The 22,878-nt window shown below is 53.6% G+C and overlaps 6 protein-coding genes across 6 annotated transcripts; 2 read left to right on the top strand and 4 right to left on the bottom strand.

The window, feature by feature from the left end:
• The first annotated feature begins 527 nt into the window (after positions 1-527).
• N656DRAFT_303872 (uncharacterized protein) lies at positions 528-2,766 on the top strand. The gene is made up of 2 exons (XM_064809178.1): positions 528-686; positions 757-2,766. The coding sequence occupies exon 2, from the start codon at positions 785-787 to the stop codon at positions 2,540-2,542; it is 1,758 nt and encodes a 585-aa protein (XP_064667755.1). The 5' UTR covers positions 528-686; positions 757-784; the 3' UTR covers positions 2,543-2,766.
• Positions 2,767-3,137: 371 nt separating this feature from the next.
• N656DRAFT_714400 (uncharacterized protein) lies at positions 3,138-3,772 on the top strand (the record flags this gene model as incomplete). The annotated part of the gene is made up of 2 exons (XM_064811967.1): positions 3,138-3,486; positions 3,537-3,772. The coding sequence occupies 2 exons, from the start codon at positions 3,138-3,140 to the stop codon at positions 3,770-3,772; spliced, it is 585 nt and encodes a 194-aa protein (XP_064667754.1).
• Positions 3,773-6,022: 2,250 nt separating this feature from the next.
• Positions 6,023-6,493, bottom strand: N656DRAFT_304173 (uncharacterized protein). Its single transcript, XM_064809179.1, has 2 exons — positions 6,479-6,493; positions 6,023-6,417 (listed from the first exon to the last, which is right to left on the bottom strand). Exon 2 carries the CDS (start codon positions 6,340-6,342, stop codon positions 6,109-6,111), a length of 234 nt encoding a protein of 77 aa, XP_064667753.1. The 5' UTR covers positions 6,343-6,417; positions 6,479-6,493; the 3' UTR covers positions 6,023-6,108.
• A 5,197-nt stretch (positions 6,494-11,690) lies between these two features.
• Positions 11,691-12,648, bottom strand: N656DRAFT_800427 (uncharacterized protein; the record flags this gene model as incomplete). The annotated part of the gene is made up of 2 exons (XM_064818011.1): positions 11,691-12,016; positions 12,069-12,648. 2 exons carry the CDS (start codon positions 12,646-12,648, stop codon positions 11,691-11,693), a joined length of 906 nt encoding a protein of 301 aa, XP_064667752.1.
• Positions 12,649-14,075: 1,427 nt separating this feature from the next.
• Positions 14,076-15,632, bottom strand: N656DRAFT_736650 (Aldo/keto reductase). Its single transcript, XM_064812729.1, has 3 exons — positions 15,280-15,632; positions 14,802-15,207; positions 14,076-14,738 (listed from the first exon to the last, which is right to left on the bottom strand). Exons 1-3 carry the CDS (start codon positions 15,404-15,406, stop codon positions 14,276-14,278), a joined length of 996 nt encoding a protein of 331 aa, XP_064667751.1. The 5' UTR covers positions 15,407-15,632; the 3' UTR covers positions 14,076-14,275.
• Positions 15,633-18,363: 2,731 nt separating this feature from the next.
• On the bottom strand, positions 18,364-20,663 carry N656DRAFT_791390 (heme-dependent catalase; the record flags this gene model as incomplete). Its single annotated transcript, XM_064816966.1, has 9 exons — positions 18,364-18,570; positions 18,638-19,604; positions 19,662-19,693; positions 19,770-19,934; positions 20,009-20,079; positions 20,148-20,185; positions 20,246-20,302; positions 20,364-20,575; positions 20,643-20,663. The coding sequence occupies 9 exons, from the start codon at positions 20,661-20,663 to the stop codon at positions 18,364-18,366; spliced, it is 1,770 nt and encodes a 589-aa protein (XP_064667750.1).
• Between the last annotated feature and the right edge of the window lie 2,215 nt (positions 20,664-22,878).

The raw sequence follows: 22,878 nt of genomic DNA, 5'->3' as shown, positions 1-22,878 counted from the left end.
TCGGGCTTATCTGCTTATTCCCAGGCAACCTCGGGGCTTTTCCAACTGCGCTACTTTCAGTGTTGCTTTGCAGACATTGCTCAGATATTCAGAAACAGAGCCATGTTAGACATCACCCGTCTAACAGCATCGGTGGTCTTGTCCCGCCTGCAGCAGGGCACCATCACAGTTGAGCAGTATGCCCGCGCTCTCCTCGCGCGGATCGCCCAGCGCGATCCAGCGGTGCATGCATGGGCGTACCTAGATTCGGACTATGTGCTTTTTCAGGCGCGGAAGTTGGACCAAGTGCCTCTGTCCGCCCGCGCTGCATCCATTAGCAGATGGGAGGCCAAGGACTGACGAGGTGGATCCCCCATCGCCTGTCAACAGCGTCGCCCACTCTACCACTCTCGTGCCGTTTCCCCTCCTCGATTCGGCAAGCCTCGTGATCGCCCGGGCGATACAGATGGACGCCTTAGATTTGGATGTCAGCTACAAATCCCTCGGCGATCTTCTACAGCGTCCACGTCTTGGTGAAACCGGCCGCATCGACATCCCTTGGAAGGAGAAATTCCTCAACAAGCCTCTTTTCCCACTGAAATACGCCGAGTTCTGGGCGATTTGGCACCGGTGCCTCTATGTCATAGGCAGCCGGGGAGATATCCGCCCTTATTCTCTTCGCGTTGGCGCTGGAGCCCGGATGGATGGTACGTTGCTTTCAGACACTTTCCGCCGCTGGATATCAATTGACATTTTTTTTTTTTTTTGTGCAGACAGTTTGTCAAGTGCCCTACGGAACTACGTCATGGGCCACTCAGGACCTGTTTTCGAAAATGACTACCAGACAGCTGTCGTCAGAGCCAATCTCGCCGCAATAGCGTTTGGGCCGAAAGCGGTGCGCCGGGATGAGACGCTCTTCAACGACCTCCGCAGTATGACCCTTACACGGGACGAGGGCGCCCCCATCAAGGTGTCGGAAGCGCAGATTGCGAAGTTCCGGGAACGAAAGGATATCGCCAAGATCCGCGACGAGATCCAGCATACAACCGACAAGCTTGAGAAGAGCAGGCTTCGCGGCCAAATCCGCAGCATCCTCGAGACTTGCAAAAGGCTACAGCTCGAACAGGATCGACAGGCCTACTTCAAGGAGGCGGACCGATTGCGTCTCCAAGGTCTTGAGCCGACCCCAACGCCCGGCATGGGGGGGCCGGGTACAGCGGCTCCGGTGGCCGCCTGTCTATCGCGGTGGAGACCGCGGGACGAGGGCGAATTGCCGCCAAACGACACAAGTGCATCTGAGCAGTATGTCGATGCGCAACTACTATACCTGTCGTCTACCGTAGCTACAGCTCGTCAGCGGGCTTCAGAGGCAGCGGCACCCTCTGAATCGCAACAAATTTCCTGTTGTTTCGCCTGCTTCAAGGGGTATCCAACACGCTCTGGCCTTACACGGCATTTCCAAGACACCCATCTTGACGACGGTACATTTGACAACCCTTTCGCTTGTCCCCCGTGCAGGCGCGCCGGGGCAGCAGAGGTTATCGTCCACGGTCCAGCGGAGTGGTGCAATCACCTCGAGCATACCCATGGCCTAATCCATACACCAAGATTCAATCGAGGTGCCAGCTACCGGGGCTTCCCGTCAAACTCGCCGTTGGCCTGCCTTTTATGCGAGGAACCCATGGCGTCTATGAACACTCTCCTCGCCCACATGAATCGGACCGAAATTCCTCGGTATCGTAAGAACCTTCGCGTCGACTGTGGCGCCTGCACTCGTGAGGGCCAAGTTGACGTCGAGCCGATGAGCATCTGGGAATGGCTGATGCACGCTCGGGCCGTTCACAATTGGGCTCTTCCTCACGTGGCACCGTGCCCGCTCTGCGGACATCTCTGCACCCCAGGGCGTGGCCACCGGAGACATCTCGCCATTCGGCACAGCGACAAGCTCGGAGAGCAATCAGAGAGCGCCGCGCCCCTGGCTTCGGCAATGCCGGCAGGAGAGATGCAAGACGCGTATGACCTTGAGGACCTACTCCGACGTAGCGTGGGAAAGCACCTGTTAGGACAATCGGCGGCAGATATTGCACGGCGAAAGCGCAAGAGGGACGGCGAGATGGACGGCGAGTACACAGCGCCAGCCGCCAAGCGTACGAAGGGCGACGGCGACGGAAAGTGTCTCGCTCTAGCTGCCAGGCGTACAGAGAGCGACGGCGACAAGGAGTGCCCTCCTCCACCCGCCAAGCGCAAGAGGGCCGCCAGGCACAACGTGGCGTACAAGGAGCTCTCCCCCATTGTGATAGACGATGCCGATAGCGACCTATGCCTGGACGTGATCACCTGCGCATCGACTGTCGACGAGCAGCAACCGTGCCATGTCACGAAGGATCATATGGGCTCAAGTGCGGCCTTGGATCTTGATTTCCTAGGGCACATCGACCCCGCCATTCTCGCTCCGTGGCGGCCAGCCAATGCCGCCCACAACACTGCCGCGGTATTATCAGACTATCAGACGCAAGAAGCGCTCAGGCGGCCGCGGCGACGCCGTGGCCGCTGCCATGGCTAAACGGGAGGGCTTTGGGGTTTGGGTCTTATAGCTGGACGACAGGGCGGTCATAGAACTATGCATGCTCATTCATATTTAGCTATCAACATTGCCAACACACTGCCATGTCTCCTGTGTATCTTCAATTGCCAGTGAGATATTCGGTTCACCGGAGAAAGTAGAATACAGCGTTAGCTCGGTTTGGGAGGTAATTATGGCAGAGTCGTGTGGAGTTCACAGTACGTTAGTTAGATAATACATTCATTGGACGTGATAAAGCAAAGCGATACAGATGTATAGTTGAAAAAAAAATGCCTCAAGTGGTATGCTAGCTGTTGTTGATCAATAAACCCTCGAAAAGCATGGCTCGTGTCGGCCCCCCCTTGGTGATACTCCCCTGTTATCGTTTTCACCGCTGCTTAGGGATAGGGTTAGTTAGTCCCCGAGGTCCCTTTTCTCGTTCCCGTCCCGATTCGTGTTCCCGTTCCGGCAGCCCACCAAGGCGCAGCCAACAGCTAACTTGGGTATATAGCGAAAGAACCTCTAATGTTTCTTGAAACTGCCCTTTCCGATGAAAGCGAGTTTTTCTACGCCCAGCATACTCGGAACGACCAAAATGTCACTAGGCGCTGTGCGAGTTCCTCTCGACTTCTTGGAGTTCCCGGACCGGAGGCAGATCAGCTTCAAAGTGCGGGAAAGACTTGGGAGAGTGTTTAGAAATTTGTCTAAAGCGGGCGCCACCGAGGTTCGCATACCCTGTACCGTGGAAGAAGGGAAGTTCAGACAGATTCTAGCGCGATTGGGGCTCTCCGCCGATCAGCTCCGTGGAACTCGGCGGAGGGGACAGAGGGACTTGCCTCTTCTTACCGGAGTTACATTGTCGTGCCTCTACGGCGACTATCTTGTTGCGGCGGCCAAGGGGAACAAGGAGACTTCACTGATCGTTCATCTGTTCTCTGCGGATCGTAAGCTACGAGTTCCCTCTCCCAAAGTTGGCTGAAGGCTGACGATTCAGTGCTCGATCCACTGCTCGAACTCATTTCCGCGTTGTCCTATGAGCCACAAAAATCGAATGGAGAGCTGTACCAGAAGATCGTAGAGAGCTACCGCCGCGATGAGGTCATATACGCACTCTGCATGGGATCTCTTACGGGGGGATTTAGTATGTGCACGGTGGGTCACCGAGAGCAGCTGCACAAGGAATTACCCTCAGCGATCAGTCCACCATCCGGTATCTTGACCGGAAGTTGACTCTATCCCTAACATTTACTGCCTATGGGAATAGCTCTCCGCTCTTTGTTTTCCGCGTCTGCCACCGTCGCCCGAGGAACGCGCTCCCTGAGCACAAGCAGAATGGCGCTTCATCCGCCCCAAAACGCTGCTAAGCTGATTTGTAAGTACTTACCTTAGTCCTGGCGGTTCATCACATTGACCATAGACGCTTAAAATTCCAAGTCCAACAGCAACGGGGGACTGTGGGTGCTTGCATTTAAGTTAATTTGCCGATCTAAGGCGGGCACTTCAGCAACCGCGAGGAAAGTGTCGATGAGCCAAATCTGAACTCTCCCTGACGCGGGCCCCCGTACCCGGCTTGGCAGCCGGGTATCTATGTGGGGTGTCTTCTCTGGCGGGACTGCCGTGGGTGGGTGAGTGGGTTTGCATAGGCAGGGGGTGGGTTAGTGGATCTGCCTGAGTAAGCCGAGATTAAATACTCCGAAGCACTGGCGACCGTCTCGAACAACAGCCCCTCTCCAAACACCCCGGCGTACGTTGTCGTTTGAACCGACAATGGTGGGCATGGATGTGTACTACTCGATGAGACTGCATTCCCTTTGGCTATGGGAATGGGAGAATAGCTCTTTTTGATTGGCTATGTAGGGCTCTCTCTGGGGTAGCTGGCGGCAAGCTGTCCACGCACAATGACAATTGTGGGGGGCGGCCTTGAGGTTGCTGCATCGGGATGGGGCGGCACTTCACTGGTTGAACTGCCTCCTTAATTACAATTTGCCACGGATGCAATCCTCACCCTAGAGGTGGGGTTGCGGCGATGTTAATTGAACGGGGATCTGGTTCATAAATTAGCCGGACCTGGGGCTGATGCGAGTTGATGATGGACATTGAGATGTGACAAGGGATCTGTTGGGGTATCGCGTGGTCTTTCCTGAAATGTAGCTCCCAGGGGGTGGTTTCACTCATGTCATCGACACACGTCGACATAGATTGCCCCGGTCGGAATCAACCACCACTTGAAATACCATAATCAGATTTGACGTGGAGGATAAAGAATGGCAGGCCTACCTTAGAGACTGGCCCGCTTGGCCATATCTTCGTAGGTCATTGAGATCCAGGTTGGAGGGTATGGAATTGCTGCCTTGACAGCGCGTATCCCGGGCAGTATTGCTCCCACGCGTACATGCCTACCACTAAAAGAATGGACATTTCAATGGCTTCCTGACAGTGGTAAGCTCGTACGTGTGAGAGCTATACTGGTGGAAAATTTGGCGTGGGAGGTCGGCCTGTACGGTCGGGTGGCAGTTCGCAACGGCTGCATCCCGGGCATATGGTCACCCACGAAAAAGCCTACCACTGGCAGGAAGCTCTTAAAGTATTCTTCCAGTGGTGGGCCTGTACGCTTGGGAGCAATACTGCCCAGGAAGCGTGGAAAAGTAGGTCCGTACGGTCCGGTGGGAGGTTCGCTTGCCAGCGCGCATCCCGGGCAATCGTGGGGCCAGGCGTGAGATCCTACCACTAGCAGGAAGCTCTTAAAATGGCCATTCTTCAATTCCTACACAAGGAAGTCAGTACTAGGTTACTAGGTGGAAAAAGTGGTATGGAAGGTTGACTCAACGGCTCCCATGTAACCGCGACGGCCCACGCGACGGCACCCACACGACGGCACCCACGCAATTGCCTGCATCCAAGCCAGTATCATACCAATGGGTGTAGTTCAACTAGAGCTTAAACGCCTTGCAAAGGCCATCATTTTGAGGTATCTGGAAGGTAGGATAACTGACTGTTGTTGTGGTAAGTTGCGGGTGGAAGAGTAGGAAGAAGAGTGGTTTTCCGACTTGGTATTCTGTGACGCAGGCCGCGATTTTGTTCAGAGAATGTCCTGCTGCAGTGGATTCTCGAGCAGGTGCCTCTGATCGAAGCCGAGTTGAACGAACCGAAGGTAGCCGAAGGCGGCTCGCGCGCCGGACGTGGCGCGAAGAGGAGCAGACTCCATCAAGACGATCAAGTCACGGATGACTCGAGGTCTACAAAGCGGAAGAGAGGTGAACTCAGCGCGGTCGCAGATGATACTGGAGCTTCTACACAAGCAAGAAAGCCACCGAAGCGCGGCCGACGCGATGACACGGACCGTGCGCGACCCTTGAAGCGGCTCCGAAACGACGGTCAAAACTCTGTGTCTCATGCCGCAGTGGAGATGAGCGAGATTTCCAAGGATTGTTCTTCACAATCCATAGAGACATCTCAAGGTCAGGCAATCTCCCAACAGCTGATGGTCGAGGTGGGCATCAACCGCGATGCGAGGGATATTGCTGGTCAGACGCTGTTGCGATCCTCCAAAAACGGGCACAGGGCTGTCATCCAGCTTCGTCGAAGTGCTCGAATTGCGGCTCGCCAAGACCTTTCTGGAACTGCTGTTGCACATCCGCATGGTACCGACAGTGCAAGCCAACGATCTCGTCGGAAGGTTTTACAAGAACGGGTACCTCCTTCATCCAGAAGGTCGCGAGAGCGTCAGCCAAAGTCACCCACGCTGAAGACGCCAAAAGAAAGGAAAGGAGGCGCAAGAGGCAGCAGATGGCTTGACGCATCGATGCAAACAGGAGTCTCAAAGACAGGACGGACTCAAGGTTAACAAGATAGTAAATATGCGTGTAGAGGCCTAGCTGTTCAATTCCGTTAACCATCTACCAATTGCATGTATTTGACGGGCATGGGTGTATGTACATTGTTGACTGCTAGCTATTTTGAGTTCCTTGAAGCCCGTGATGGACTTGACTTCTTAGGACGCCTTAATGTGATGGTGGAGGGCGCGATGATATCTGTGGCCGAATGTCACAGCCAGATATATGGCGCCTCATAAACCGTCTTCAAGTTCATAAGCGCCGACGGGCACTACTGCCATGTCACAAATTGGTGACCGCAAGAGTGGCAATGGGAATGTCCCTGGCACATGATCGGTTCCGCTCCGACTCCCGGCTCTCCGCCAACGTTGAAACATCCTCGGGCCCACTCGGCCGCATGGCCCGGACCGGTCCGCATTCCCCGCACACATCCCCACTAATGGCGACCACACCTCGATATTGTGGAGGATGCGACATGTTTGGCCGACCAGCGAGCGAGCGCCACATTTGCTCTGCAGACCTGAAAATAGCCAAGCCCCAGAAAATCAAGACGGGACGCCATGTGGCGCGGCAACCTGCGCCACCAGAATTCCGGACGACTGATCTTTGTTGGCCAGCCCAGTTTGCCGCCCTCGATCCGGACGTTTCCGTCTAAGCGTTCGTATTACAAGGGTGGAGCTATAATATCATATCCTTGCAGGCCTTTGAACCAAAGTCCCCCCCTTGTCTTGGCAAGAGTGGAGGGAATGGCGCCAGAAAGAAATAATCTTGTTATAGTCGTACTACCTCTCCAACAAGGAAAAGCAAACTACGACACACATGGTTCAAGCAGCACTAGCACAGCCTGATTCACATGCGCATAGTGCATGCGCAGTGACCCGGCTGAGAAGCCAACAGCAGATCAAACCCATCCCTTCCTCAACCCTGAGGCCCATGAACAAGCGCATGGGTGGCAGCCAGCGAGTTCAACCGGTGAACGCCTCCCAACATCACCACAGCCAATCGAGAAGAGCCGGCTCACATCGTGCTGCTTGAATGGGAGTTCCGGAAATTACGGGAGAACAAGTGGCAAAGAAGAGGCTTGTTTGGGAATGTAACCGCGTAGGGAGGACGGCACAGGCAAGGAAGACAGGTTGTCCTTTTTCGTTTAATGCTGTGGAGACGCAGATAGGCACCGACCGATGGGAACTAAGATACAAGGCAAAGGCTAGTCAACATGTCCATAATTATACGTAGACCAATGGACCTGTTGCACACCCCAAGGGAGGAGATCGGACAGTACAGGACGAGAAGAGGTCAACAATGCAATATGGATAGATACACGTTGATGAGTTCTTCCGTGCCGGTAATAACTTCAGAGGTCGGGGGACAGCTGTGAGACCCGCTAGGCCTATTCTAGAAGTGCCTACAAGAGTAACACTCGACTCCGAGCCTAATCAAGTTGTGTCGCGACTGATTTGCCCCCTACCAAACGTTACAGTACGAACAGGCCCTGAGCAGCAAGACAGGAGGGTGGCTTATGTTGTGGCTTCAAGTGGCTCAAAATATGACGGCGAGGTTCAAGGCACGGAGGTGTGGTGTGGGCGTTGAGCACGGATCGTTTGGCGGCCCGAGTTTTATTTTTTGGCAAGGCTCGAGGGGACGGAAGGAAGAACCTTTCGTTCCTCAAGGCAAACATTGGCTGATCTTCTCGCTGGGCTTTGATGTGGTGTTCCCATCAGTCCAGGGCGAATAGCACGTCCACATCGGCCGTGCTCTTCACGTAGGGGACGCTGAGAGTACGGCTGATGTGCATAGAGCAGTAGGCATTGAGCAAGGAAGAAGAAGAGGGGGGGCCATCGCACTCCACTTGCCAGTTTGGGTTCCAGGGGGAAGAGCTGGCCCAGTTGGGCGACAAGAGGTATCAACACTGCCAAGGCGCTAATGCAAAGGGGGACTTCCACCATCCTCCACAGCATTTTTAAACTCCCTCGAGGCCCTCCCACTCGCCCCACTCGAGGTCCCTACATGTGCGAAACTGCCCCTGTTTTTACTTAGCGTGGCGGGGGCTGGGATCCATCAGCACCCACGCGATCTGACGCCCAGATACCTCTGCCCCGGTCCACTGGATGACTGGAGGCAAGAGCTTATATTCCTTCCGCTCGCCTGGAGAACAACACAGAAGCACATATATGAAGTACGCCATGAATGCGCACATACTTGTCGAGCGCCTCCGTCTCCGCCACATTCTCATACGGCTCCCATATCTCCCTCTCCATTTCCGCATCCAGGATGCAAGATGAAGGATGCTCTGAGAACGAGATGTACTTTAAACCCATGTCTACAAGGATCATGACATCTTTTTGTTCCAGCGGAGGCGCTCCATTCCAATGCGCCTCCATACCTGCAAATTTCCTACCAGAACGTTGTGAGATTGAAGGCCAGCCGGACGGCTATTGGCTCAAGCAGGAAGCGCAGCCGGGCTTAAACCGTTATTGGCTGTGTACAGTGTAAGGATTGGCCGCCAAAAAGCAAGTGGTAAGGCCGCGGAAGCCTGCGCTGGGGACAGTAGGGTGGGGTCAGAGCGTCCTTTCGAGGAGAGCGGGGGTGGGGTCAGAGCAGTCCTCTGGAGGATAGCGAGGTAGGCCCTAAAGTGGGGTAGGCTACCTAGTACCATACCCTAACCCCGCCAGTCCCGCCGTGGTCAAGACATGTCCTGCGCACCAAAGCGCTCCGCCGACGCTGGCCGGCTCGTCCTGCGGCAGAAATACGCTGCGGCCGAAAGCACCCCAGAGGGCGGCCCGACGACCTATCCACGGCCAATCGTTTCGAGGACCCAGGCCGGGCTGCAAACGCCGCAGTCGGTGCGTGTTTCTATCCGCGAAACGGGCCGGCCAGCGGCGCGGGCACGGTATGCGGATGAAATGCAACGCGTATTGCTGCTCCGAGCGCGGTAGGGCTGCAGCACCCTGGCTGGCACTTGCTGATTCGTTCATGGAACATCGCGCCGCGACATTGCAGAAATCGACGCGTGGTGGTCAACCCCAGAACAGGGACACTGGTAAGGATTGGATCCAATCACAGATAATGGTAACGTCATCCCCTCTTCTTCCCCGCGCCCACAAGATAATGTGACAGGGGACATCTCGGAGAAGGCAAACAGGACTGGGTGGCGATCTGCTCCCCTTGCTCCTCCATTTCTGGTAGCCATAGGTGACCTTGTCCGCACGCTCCGCTCTAACCCCACTCCTCTTTTCAGTCTCTTTGGGCTTCAGCCGCTACCACGTGGGACCGGGAATCCGGGAATCTGGGTGCTGGAAACCGAGATCTGGAATCTCAAATCGGGATTCCCACCCGAATCTAAGATCGTCAACGGCCCGGAGTTAGTATTAATTAGGGGTGCTCGATGTCCGAATCAGACCTGCCCTAAGCAGGCACCTCCCCTTTTGCAAACAGTTATGGAAAAACAGATGCTAAGCGCAGATCAATCCACACCAGAACCGCCAGATGACTTTGGATATCACTGACAACATATAACTAGCGCCCTCCTTCCTTTTCCCTCATTTTCCCTCCTTTAGTCTAGCAAGAGTGGGGCCCGAGCGTTCCACCTAAGAATTTCGGTCCAATTAGGCGCCGCGTAGCCATCCTCTCGACATTCTGCACCATTCTCCTCCCCATTCATCTGCGCCATTCTACTCCACATTCTACGCCATTTCAATGCAAAGATTCAATGCTGTTGCCAAAGCCGCAACCAGGCGCACCACTTCTTGTGAGGCTACAACCGCCAATACCCTTCTTCAGACCAAGTCGGCGATATTCCCATGCTGCGATCGTTAGTTCCAAACCTTAGATCAGCTAGCTGTGAGGGTAAAGCGAGGATGCCAAATAAATGCACTTCGTGTCGATTCCTGATGCATGACCGCAGGGGCTGCTAAACACTCCTGATGCCCCTGATTCAATGTATGTCTGCGGCCCATGTAAACATGTCGGGAGCTGTAGGATGTCCCGGGACGGGGAAAGAAGACCGTCGGTCAAGGCGAGCCACGAAATCTTGAATTATGGATGTTGGTTCGTGGGGATCGCTTTGCGATAGAGCTGCATGGTTGAGACAATGATATGTCGACTCGCGATCCATGCCCGCAAACGCGTCTCTCCAGTTTCGGCTGCGGCATGGGTGAGCTGGCTGAAGTGCTCACGGCGTCGTAATGGTCAATGGCTCTGGTGCAACAGCGCCTTAAGGAGGCTCTCAGTGCTCTAACATTATATAGAGTCCACTATACTAATATAAAACTAGACAACTTTCTAATAGTAAATAACAGGCAAGTGAATAACAGGCAAGTAATAGTTGTCGACCTTAAGCAGGTAGAGTTCGGTACTACAACGACCTAGAAGGAAAGTATTAATAGCACCAATGTTAATTCTCTGATCGAAACCTTGAAGATGATGTATAAATATTATAATTATAGCGTAGCTAGGGAAAGGTAGAGGTAAGCTCATCTATTGGTGAGTAAATGAAATAGAAGAGAGACTAGCTAACTACATTTGAGCCTTAGATAGCAGAACTAGAAGCTGGACAAGTATTTAGGGGCATTTTTATAGGGTCAACGGTAGGTACCGTAATCCATTGGGAATTATTTGGGATCATGATTAGAGTATTGTATCCTACCCGGGATCATTGAAGTTGGATAAAGGTGCCGACTCAGGCAAAAACTTGAAGGGGGGCTGGCAGTTAACCAGAAGTCCACGCCTTCAACTGGAAGTATAGTACATATCTATTGACTGCCAGGAACTGTGGCCAGGGTCATTAACGTTTTAATTAGGTAGACTCGTGTGGTAGACACCACGACCAGGGACGGAAGTTTTCGATCTCCGGATTCAGAACCGCCTAAAACCTAGGTAAGTACTAGGTATACCAGAGCTTGGCACTGAATATCGCGTTCCCAGTTCAGTAGGAGCTCCGTTCAACGAAGTAGCCACTTTACAAGATTGGCGAGACATTAATAGAATAGGTAGGCACAGTAAATCCGTCAGATTGGAAAAGATTGCAAGGGATGCACGCTCTCGCGGACCCTCTTATACAGCGGCCCCAACAACGGATGAGCAACGGGAAGTCAAGTCATCGAAATAATTACTCAATCTATCAAGTGCAATACAGACCTATCGACCCGCGCCCACCGCCGTCCCACCGCGCCCGCTCCCCCAGAAATTTTTATGATACATGACTCTCCAGCATTCAGTAGCCCGCTGCGGTACATGCCGCTCCGACTGCTGACCAACGCTGCAGTTCCGGGATGGCGATCTATCAACCGGCCGCCGTTCCGTTCCGCTCGTTCGTTTCACAAAGGCCCTACGAAGCGGGCTCCCGAGTCTCTGCTCATCGAATCCGAGTCAAAAGCCGGCCAACCGGGGTATGAATCGGCGTCTTTGTTTTGGCAGCTCGGGGAAGCTATCCACTGCATGTGATTCACATCGCCCTCTACACCCGCAGGGTTCTGTCGGGCAGCAGCATTCTTTTTGGTGCGCGCTTGGGGGTGGGACAAGTGGCTGGCCCCAGTCGGGTTGCCGTGACGCTCAGCACACTTGGCGAAGTGGCGTTTGAGGATGTCGCTGCGGGTGAAGTTGTAGTAGCATAAAATGCACGTGTACGGCCGCTCACCGCTGTCTGCGAGAGATTGTCAAATTACAGTCCTTAGAGAAAAAGGGCTAGGACTTACGATTGAGAAGATGGCGCTTCAAGTGCTTCTCAAACCCGTAAGTCTTGGTGCACTCAGGGCAAGGGAACCTCCCATCAGTATTCTTCTGGAAGGTCTGGTTCTTCGCCTGAGTCATTCCAACAGTTAGTGCAGCGGGCGTGCCTGGAATGCTGGGCAGAATGCCTCTACGGTCCTGCGAGCCCACCACATGGGTGGGCGGATTGCTGTCGGGCATTGTGGAAGCCCGAGGCATCAGCGGGCCCTGGCCGTATAGAGAGTTTATCGCCGGCTGCGGCATGACTCCACGGACATGCATCGGGCGTAGGACACCTGGGGCCTGACTGCCGACGGTGGCGGGAGCTGGATCGATCGGTTGGGGAGGCGGTGCTGCTGTGGTGCTCTGTGGCATCATCCTCGACAACGCGCTGGGGTACGGGTGCTGCGAGTAAGTGTTGTTTCTCATTCCCGGTACATACGTGCCATCGCGGCCCGCATTCTGCGGCAACAGCGTGTAGAGAGGGGTTGCCAAAGACTGGTATGGGTGGTGCTGTCGATCGTAGAGTGGTGCTGATGACGCCGAACCATCGGGCGTACCTTCCATAATCCTTCGCTCAGATGCGCACTGAAACATTGAGGGTATGCTCGAGCTGTCTTGGTGACGATGCGCCGTCTGAGAATAGAGTTGCGGTATTTCTGTAGGAGCATGGAGGATACGCTGAGCTGTATATACCATTTTCAGCAGTGGCAATGCGATGTGATATGCCGGCCGAGAAGTCGCTCGAGAGTACGACGTTCAGAGAACACTCCTAACTTAGCTAGACGAGGTTGGATCGTCCTGCCACCAGCTCGCGCTCAGCTGCTGCGCAGCGGAGATCTGCGGTATAATCTCAAAGCCCTGCTCCGCAAATCAATCTTTACCGTCGACTTCAGATCCCCGGCACCAGTGATCAACTTTCCCAGGAACAATGCACTATTAAATACGCACTCTACCGATTGGCTTGGAGAGGCTGGATGCGTCTTTCGGCGACGTTGGCTGCTCAGGAGGGTTCGAAAAGAACACCCATGTGGCAACGGAGGCCGTCTATGACATTGGAGATGCAATAGTTACCGGTATACCCTGCTATAAGCATTAAGGTCGAGTACCCTCTTAACAAGTGCCTTCTCTTCCAAGTCAGTCAATTTTCGAAGGTTGGCTTGTATTTCACGTCGTAGTTGCTTTCTAGTACGTCGATTCTAGAGCGAGCTTCGTAGGATCTTGTAGATCGTAGTAGCTTTTCGAATAGAAAGTTTAGGATTTTTTTTAAGAGTATCGAGTACAAGGAAAATACGACTCTCTTTTAGAAGAGGTCCCATTGTGCTTTGTAAAAGAAATTCGCGATTAAGTTCGAGAGGTTGCAAAGTGAAGAAAAGTGGCCCACTCGTTATACAAGTACGTTATATATATATATATATATTCCAAGTGTTTACCCGGCCTATACGGTACGGTTTTTCCTTTGTACATAGCTGGAGCGGGTCCGAGGAGCCTGTTAGATAGGCATAGCGGGGTAGGAATAATAATAATATATTCCAAGTGTTCTCAGCTCCCACTCTTCCTTTTGTTAACCCGAGGCGCAATATCACCTACTTACCTACTACTAGTAGTACCTCCTCATGCTCCGAGTCCTGCGATCTTACCACACCATTTTTGTTCTCCATGTGTTACAAGAACTACCCGTCCCTTCGAATCTCTGGTACCGTATATCACAACGTAATTAGACAAGAAACGACGTATATACTAGCTGCTAGTACAAACTTGGTCTCTAGTTGACTAGCATTGGGGAGCTTAAACAATGGTCCGCAGGCTAGCTAACACGCTCCCTTCCATACCTACAGTTTAAGTCTAGTGCACCGGCTAACCGTACAAGTATCAACTGAAGGTCTGGCGATGACATAGGCATGAGCAGACGACATACACAAGTTACTAGGGTGTTACCAGCCTGGTTTACATCTGTTTCCGGTTTCACAGAATGGACACATGCAGGCATACCTAAGCTTCTTCATGACTCCGACATACGGGTAGCAAGATTCCACGGCCCACAGCTTGACACCGTCCGAGCAGGTAACAAAGCAACGATGGAGTGTGAGCTCGCATTCTTCAGATATGGATACCTATTCATTGTCGCATTCATCTACCTGTAGCTAACCTGATACTTTGCAATTTGCAACTTCAAACGGAGTGGCCCTTGACCTTACGTGTTGGTCTCAATGGCGTCGGGGTAGCGTTCGCCGGCGGGCTTGAACTTGGCCAGAATTTGATCGATTTGGGCCATCTCATCGTCACTAATGTCGACGAGCCTGCTGTTCTCTACGACGCGCTCCACCGTGGTCGCGCCAGGGATGGGGATGATGACGGGCATCCCCGGACGTCGCGACAGGGCTCGGGTCCAGTTGATAGCCAACTGGGCGGGCGTGCAGTTCTTGGCCTTGGCCAGCTCCTCAACCTTCTCGACCAGCTCAACGTTGATGGGGAAGTTCTCCGGGCTGAAGCGCGGGAAGTTGAACGACAGCAGCAGCGAGTCCTTGGGAATGTCCTCGAGCTTCTTCCACTTGCCCGTCAACATGCCCCGGCCGATTGGGGAGTAGGCAACCAGCGGGATGCCGTACTGGGCGCAGGCCGCCGCGACGCCGTTTTCTAGTACTTCGGTCGAGAACCTGTGGTGGTGGCATGAATCAGTTAGAAACAGCCAGGTGAGAGTTTGTAGGAAGGAAGCTTACAGTGAGAGTTCAACCTCTACCGCCAGGACCTTAGTATATTTAACAGCTTCGTGGATGGTGGATGCCGCAACCTCGCTCAGCGAGATCCCGCCAATTTTGCCGGTCTCGATGAAATTCTTGTTGATGTACTCAAAAGTGTCCTTCAGGGGCACTTTCTTGTCGCGGCGGCCATACTCCCACAGGTCCATCAGCTTGCGGCCCTTGAGTTGAGCGATGCTGTCATTGATTGACCGGCTCGTGTTCTCAGGCGAGGCATCAATTTGGTGCGTTGCGGGATTCAAGCCACCCTTGATGCTGAGGACAACCTTGTCGGCGTCCTCAGGGTACTTCTCAAAGTACCGCTCCAGAAGCACCAAGCTGTTGTACTCGGGCGGTCCGTAGAACTCGCCGCCATTCCAGAAGTTGCCTAGACAACCAAGTGTCAGTCTACTTTCCCATATTATTTCTATCACGAGAGAGTGGAGTGGCTGCCACTTGCATCCATTCTTCAGCGCAGCACGCATGGTCTCGAAAGCCTGCTCCTGTGGCGGCGGGTTGTTTCGCCAGGTGAAGCCCATGAGGCCAAAGCCGATAGGGCCGATCTCCTTGCCGCCCAGCTGAGGCATCCTGGTGTCGTTTCGGGGTTGTCGAGCTAGCAGTCACTAAGGTTGTCAAGATCGTCTTCGTCGTCGCTTCCAGCAGTGCCAGTGCGGAATGTGCGAGAGAAGGTTTGAGAAGGCAGGGAAGTAAGGTAGGTCTAAGGTAGGTAAGGTACTTAGTAAGAATTAGAGCCGCAGTGTAATCACTAATCAGGAGGTCGTGGAAGCTGAATCTGTCCGACTTACACACGCTATAGGCCAAACCCCGCGGTACGGAGGTAAGCAATATGCAGTAGTGCCAGAGCCATGCAGCCTTGCCAGTGAGGTAGCCTGATGCAGTTCGGTGCGGTAACACAACTAGTAGGCCCGATCAATCATGGGAGTCTTCTACCGACCTCCCCGCTGCCATCCCCGAGATGTGTCCAACCAACAGGGCTGCAGGCTGCTGCGGGCGACGCCGGATTTTATGCGTGTTCATTCACTTATCTCCATGGGCAGCACACGCACTTTCTCAAGCTTCAACGACTCGTCATGCCAGCAGACCTCTTGGCAGGTCCATCACCATAGACAGGTACCTACCTAGAAAATACCATTCCACCCAGCCGTTTGAGCGTGTTGTGGTAAGTACACGTACTGCATTGCCACTCTTGAGGCGTGCGGCCTACAGCGTGTCACGTTTGCTGTACGACAGAATCCAGGGTCTTCGAATTCCCGAAGCCAAGCAAACATCGACCTGATATACGAGGAGAACATGGGCAAGGGAGAAGCTATCCAATGATCATAGTAACTTATGTTCTTACCTAATTTAACAGTGATATAGGGTGGCTAAGATGTGTAGCTGTTACGATGGGATTCTGTATTGTACAGTAGTGTATACATCCCATCCCGGCTCAACCTGGAAGAGAATCAACCCCCTATCTTCTTAAGCATCGTTGTTGATACTTGGGTTTGTCCCAGCCTTCTTCGGCTACCGTGCAGGCTAGAGATCCACTTGCTTCATTCAGGACAGACCTACTGGTACTCATGTGCTTGAATTGCAGTTCCTCCCTTCATGTTGATCATACCTACCTCGAGCTGCAGGAGAAGAGGCCGGAGAATACTTGGATTGCGGCGAACAGGATGCCGCCGTTGAAGGCGCAATCAGGGTTAAAAGGCGGATGGCGACATGACTCCTGTGCGAAATGCGCTGTCATTGCATGGGCGGGGTTACATACCAGAATGGGAGTGACACTCTCCGATCCGAGGGTCTGTTAAGAGGGGTAGTCGAGAGGATGATTTTTACATACAAGCTTTTGCCTTGCACTAACAGATGCCGTACCCTTTGAAGTACCGACATTGGCGACAAGTTAGGAAGGTGCAGACCACAGGTGGCCGGGGAATGGCTTTCCTCCATTGAGTGAGGGGGAAGATCCAAAGTACTGTACAATACAGAGACAACGGATGCGAAGTGCACTGCGACTGCTGTATCATGCACCGACACTAATCAAGTCAACTGAACTTGAACAACATGACCGACTCCCTGCTGGTATACCCGCTGTCCCAGAACCCAGGCCACTCACTCGGCGAGTCGGCAGCTTCTCAACGATTGACCTGCACAGTCCAGCATTCACTTCCGCATGCTTCTCAATCTGCAGCCAGTGCCCCGTCTCAACAGTAACCTCTGTCAAATCACTACACAGCTCCCGCATCGCATGGGTTCCAGCAACCGCAACGTCTTGGTGTCACACGTCAGATCCCATGTGGCGTGAATGAACACGACAGGCTGCTTTAGCCTGCCACCGTTTGGCGCCCGCCCGTGGTACGCCGCATTGCGCTCATGATTTATGTAGTACGCGCACCCGGGCCAGAAGCCCGTGTTGCGCATGTCCTCAATATGCGAATCAAAAAGCCTCAAGTGCAAGAATCGCCGACCCGGTCATGTCGACGGTCGGCGGAGCCGGCAAGTCGCCGAACCAACCCGTCTTGCGGACAAAAGCGAAAGGGGAGACACGGTTTGGGCGGGGGTTGACGGTCGGCTACAGGCCAGCAGGGTCCTGGTCCATCCATGAGACGGTGCTCTCAAAGTTTTCCTCAAAACTGCGCATGTAGTCCCACTGGCCAACCTCAATTCGTCCGCCGGGTACATGTCCCGGTTGACCAGCGGGACGGTACCAGACATCGATCAAGGCCAAGCCGGGAGGATCGGGGCTAAGTGGGGCCGGAATTGTGGATCCCCGGCACCCATTTAGCGGACCTGGGTACAACTGCCTCAGTCTGTTAAGAGGGGTAGTCGAGAGGCCAAATTTTAGGTGCAAAATTTTACCTGCACTAACAGACAGAGGAGTTGGAACCTTTCAAATCCTGTACAGCACTGTACTGGCCAAGCCCGAGGAGAGGGCCGTTCCTTCCCGGAGGGACGTGAGGAAGTCCAACGCCCCTGCAGCCTTCCTCGTTTCACCCTACAGGATGCCTTGTCATCTTGCAGCACGCTTCAGAATATCAACACTGAAGTCACACATGGACATATAAATGCGGAATCCACAGGCCGACATGGAACTAGGGACTTGATCAACTGAAATATGACCGATTCCTCTCTCTCACATGTGGCGGCAGATGCAGGCACAGTCACCCATAAACAGTCTCATAGGGTTCTGATTCTGGACCGAACGAGGGAAGAAGGCGCTTGTCGACTCTTCTCGAAGCAAGCTGAGCCTGAGTATGCAGTAGCTACCTACCTTAGGCATCAGGGTGTTCTACTACTGTCAAAAAGCAGAAGCACTAGACAACCGGAGACATGAGACAGAGGTCCTTACAGAGCAACTTTCATGAGCGATCATAAGTTGAAGCTATCACCTGCGCGTACCGCCTAAAGAGACTACTACCTCCATACAAATGGAATCCACGGCCCATCACATCCAATCCTTGGCCGTTCATCCCGGAAAAAAGGTTGAGCAGCTACCAATCTCACACTTCTCCAACCATGCACAATGTCCCTTCAATTCGCATTACACATTATAGATTGCCGTGGGCGGAGCATATCCCAGCAATTTCTCCCCGTTGATCGGGAGCAGCGACCGCTCCTTGTACCACAGGTGGGCGTCCTTGGCGAGCTGCTGGACTTCATTCATGTCAAACTTGGGCTCGCGCAGGCGGCCAAATACGCCCTTGGCGTAGTCCGGAGAGATGTTGTGCAGCTGCGCAAGATACTTCTTCTGTGAGGTTTGTTAGGATCTGCCGACACGATCCACGTACACGAGCTTCCACTTTGTTCGCACATACCTGAATCTCTGGGTACTTGACATAGCTGAGATACTTTGCCGTGTTCTTGCACGTGTTGTCCCTCTGCTGCTGCGTCATGACCTTGGTCCACAGCTGCGTCGCCTGGTCGTAGTCGTTCTTCTTGCCCTCGTGCCAATAGTGGCTCTTTCGGCTCATGATGTTGTCGCTAACCGTGTAGGGGGCTTCGGCCGTGTCCGGGCGGAACTTGTGGGCAAAGCTGTTGGGCGCGTACTGCTTGTTGCCCGCGTGGTTGGCGTCGACCCTCATGGGGCCGTCAAAGTTGAGCGACGCGTACGACTTGGCCATGAAGGGGCAGTTGACGGGGATCTGGTGCAGGTTGACGCCGATGCGGTGGTACTGAGCGTCCCGGTAAAAGAACATGCGGAACTGCAGGAGCGGATCCGGCGAGTCCTCGATGCCCGGCACCATGCTGCCCGGCGAGAAGGCGGCCTGCTCGACATCGCGGTGGAAGTTCTCGGGGTTCTTGTTCAGCACCAGCTTGCCAAACTCCTGCATGGGGAACTGGCCTCTTGGCCAGACCTTGGTGACGTCGAAGGGGTCGAATCCGAGTTTGTCCGGGTCGGCCTGCTCGGGCTGCATGACTTGCACAAAGGCGGTCCACTCGAGTTCCTCGCCGCGCTCGATGGCGTCCCAGAGATCACGCTTCGAATAGTCCGGGTCTTCTCCGCAGATGCGGACCGCTTCCTCGTCGGTGAACTGCTTCTGGCCATGCTTGGCCATGAAGTGGTACTTGATGTAGACGAAGCGTCCTTCCTTGTTCACCCACTTGAACGTGTGGCAGCCATAGCCGTGGTTGTACCGCCACGCCACAGGCGTCCCATGATCGCTGAAGAACATGAGACCGGCATGGTTGGCCTCGGGCGTGTTGGCCAGGAGGTCAAAGAGCGCATCGTAGTCCAGGAGAAAGTTCTTGGGGTTACGGTACTGGGACCGGATCACATCAGGGCTGTTTTGATGTCATTATAAACTCCAGGATACCATTGACAGCATCATAGCGACTTACCCCTGAATTGGATCCCTGCAGAAAAACACGGGCTACAATAGGGGGACGCGGTTAGTATCCACAAATCTTGGCCGCGGGACAGCAGAAGATGAACCATGGAAAACTCACAAAATTCAACCCAACAATATCATAGTTCCCTTCCATAGTATAGAACTTGATGGCAAATCCACGTGGATTACGGCCCTCGTCCGGGAACTCTCGACCAAAAGTTACGGTCGAGAAACGGACAAAAACCGGCGTCTTCTCGCCGACGCTCGACAGGAAATTGGCTTTCTGGAGTAAATGTTTGTCAACTGACAACGCACCTCCCAAGAGCATCAGAAGGTGCAGCAGGGATGAGCTCATACGGTGAGACCGGTGACATCCTTGGTGCATTCAAAGTAGCCGAACGCGCCCGATCCACAGGGGTGAACCATTCCTTTGGACCACAATGTCAGTCACAATAGCTCAGCAGGGATGGGCACACTCGGATAGGGGGTAACATACGTTCCAGAGGCTTGGATCGGTTAAAGTGCTGCTGCTTTCTTTGAGACCGTCAGCTATGGATCCTTCCGTAGTCGTTCATTAGGGCGAGGGGAACATACTGGAAGAGGAAAACATCGCTGGCCACCGGGATGCCTCCAATTGTCTTACTATGCGCACTGGAATCATCCAGGTCAGATTCAGCGTCGTTATGCAACATGAATTCGGTCTCAATCTTACGGATCTGGGAACGGGATGCCTTCGTTGTTGGTGAAGTAGAGACTGTCATCCTCCCGCTTGCCGCCAGGCACACATCCAGACACCTTTGCGATCACGTCGGCGGGGCCCTCGTTGGCTCCTTGCATATGGCTGACACGGGGCCCTCGCATTTCACCCTGGACGGCGCCAATTGCCGCGGCCGTCGCCTTCAGCGGATGCTGTCGAGGATCGAGCTTTTCCCAACAATGTCAGTTCGCCAGAATTCACTTCAAGTTCCTTGTTCCAGCGGCTTTCACGCACCTGGTTCGTATTGAGACTCATGATTGCGAGAGGGTGATACGGTCCCTTTTGGAGGTTTGATTGTTGCGACTTCGAGCTACCCCAATTGAGCGCTTATCATGGACTTTTGAGAGCAGCAGATGAAACTGGTAAACTCACGCAGCAGCAGCGGTGTCCAGGAACTGTTTTTAATTATCCCTTTCCCGCGTTTGGACAAACATTGTGACCGTAGAGTTGCGGCATCTATGACGTCTGCTGACGTTGTGTATATGCCGGATGTGGTAATCGTGATAGATCACCAAGCTCCAGCGTCGTATTCAGGTCTAGACCAACCAAACACACCCCCGGTTCCTCCACACAAGTGTAGCTCCCACTAAAGCTCGGGTATGGACGAAAACCGGAAGTATCGCGTCTTAGTGGAGATCTTAGTAGCCGGAAGGGGCATTTGCACTACTTCTAGCTCCCGAGCTCCCTTCCTGTCCAAGGCACATTGCACATTGGCACAGACCCAGTCCCGGCGAACGACAGCTGATCAAGACTAGCAAAATCTTTCCAACGATAGGTCCGGAGTAAACTCTCCGTCCCAGCAGGCTAGTGTGACACCACATAGGTCTAGAGCTGAGTGAGGATATGGCAAGGGAAAGAGACAGGTACTAGTGGTAGAATGTAGATGGAGGTGGTCCTTATGTGTATGTAGTACTAGTAGGTAGCACGGCTGCGACGAGAATGCAGAGCATCTTGGGTTACAGGCAGTTCCGGGTTCCTTTCATATTTGAAACGGGTATGCTCATTAAGTACAAGGAGTTTTCGATTATACTCTAAAAAGTTAAAACCCGTCTCTACCTAGCAGAGGAAGGGCGGGGTCTCTGTCCGCATATTCCGTCTCATGACATTATAGTCCGGCACTAGCCAAATCTGCCATTATATAAACATAATGACACCGGCTAGGAAACATAATGACACCGGCTAGGTACCATAATGTTGTCGTGAAGTTCAATTTGGCTAGTGCCGGACTATAATGTCATGAGACAGAACATGCGGACAGAGAAACCCCCCTTCCTCTGCTAGGTACATCCTCCCCAGTTACTTCGAACTGCCCCGAATATCAGGTGTTGAGACTGGTAGTACTACTAGTAGCTTCAGGTTCCTATGAGAGGAGTTCCTGTCGTCACCTTCGCCGTACCACCTGAGTTGCATGTTAATATGAAGGTGAATTGTTAGTTGCAAGTTATGACAGAGACCGCCGATCTCCCTAGTATGGTCGTTGAATTCATACTTCGAAGACTTATACGAGACTCGCAGAAGTAACTAACACCCTGATCTCGGAAACGAAATGATATCGGAAACGATACGATCTCGGAAACGAAATCGTAAACAGTCGCGATCTAGAGTGAAATGCCAATTTCTCAAACTGCCTAGGCACCCCCCCAGGCATGCTTACATTTGGTAGTATCCGTAACGACTCGGCATAATCCCAGGCGCCTGAGGTCATGTTAGCACCTAGGTCAGTAAGGAAGTAGTACTTCAGATCCTCAACATGTATCGGCCACGTTTGTATCTCAGAAAATCAAATCATGGGCACCCGGGCACTTAAGTGCCAAGTAAGGTAGCCAATCCATTACCAAATTGTCTCCCACAACATCCCGTCCGCTCATCCTCGACCACCGCCATGGCTGCTTCCCCTAGATCTAGGACGGTATGTAGCCATAGTGAACGGATGGTGCCGCTGCCCATTATCCCTGGGCTTAGTCGGATCATGGTAGCAGATCTCGGGAGTCGAGTGGTCCGTCTCGTTGGTGAGGATGCGTGCGGGCCCCGGGGGGGTCCCGGCGTCCAGGGCTCGTCGGGTGTCAGGGGGTGCTCAATCAGGGGCGGCAGGTTGTTCACGAGCTCGAGCCTCTCAAAGTTGGCGAACCTGTGCGGGTAGCGGTCGCGGCACTGATATGGCGGGTCTGGCATGGCGGCTGCTTGCGCGCGCCGCGACCGACGCCTTCACGCGTCGCACCGGGTTCGTGTCGGAGAGGTTGCTACAGGAGAACTGTGGATGTGAAAGGGATGAGGGGGGACGTTAGAGATGTTTCAAGTTGTTCGATGACAATTCAAAGCACGGCACAAAACGGATGGGCGTTGGATGGGGACTTGGAGACTGGAGATACCGCAGCACGTAGATACTAGAAGCACCTACCTGAGAAGAATCGGTCTCCTCAGTTTTTGGCGGGTTGTGGTAACCGGGAAACCCGGCATTAGGAGCCGCTCC

This window comes from Canariomyces notabilis (genome assembly GCF_033297395.1).
Source record: "Canariomyces notabilis strain CBS 508.74 unplaced genomic scaffold N656scaffold_21, whole genome shotgun sequence".
Classification (NCBI taxonomy): domain Eukaryota; kingdom Fungi; phylum Ascomycota; class Sordariomycetes; order Sordariales; family Chaetomiaceae; genus Canariomyces; species Canariomyces notabilis.
This window is presented reverse-complemented; position numbering and strand designations above follow the sequence as displayed.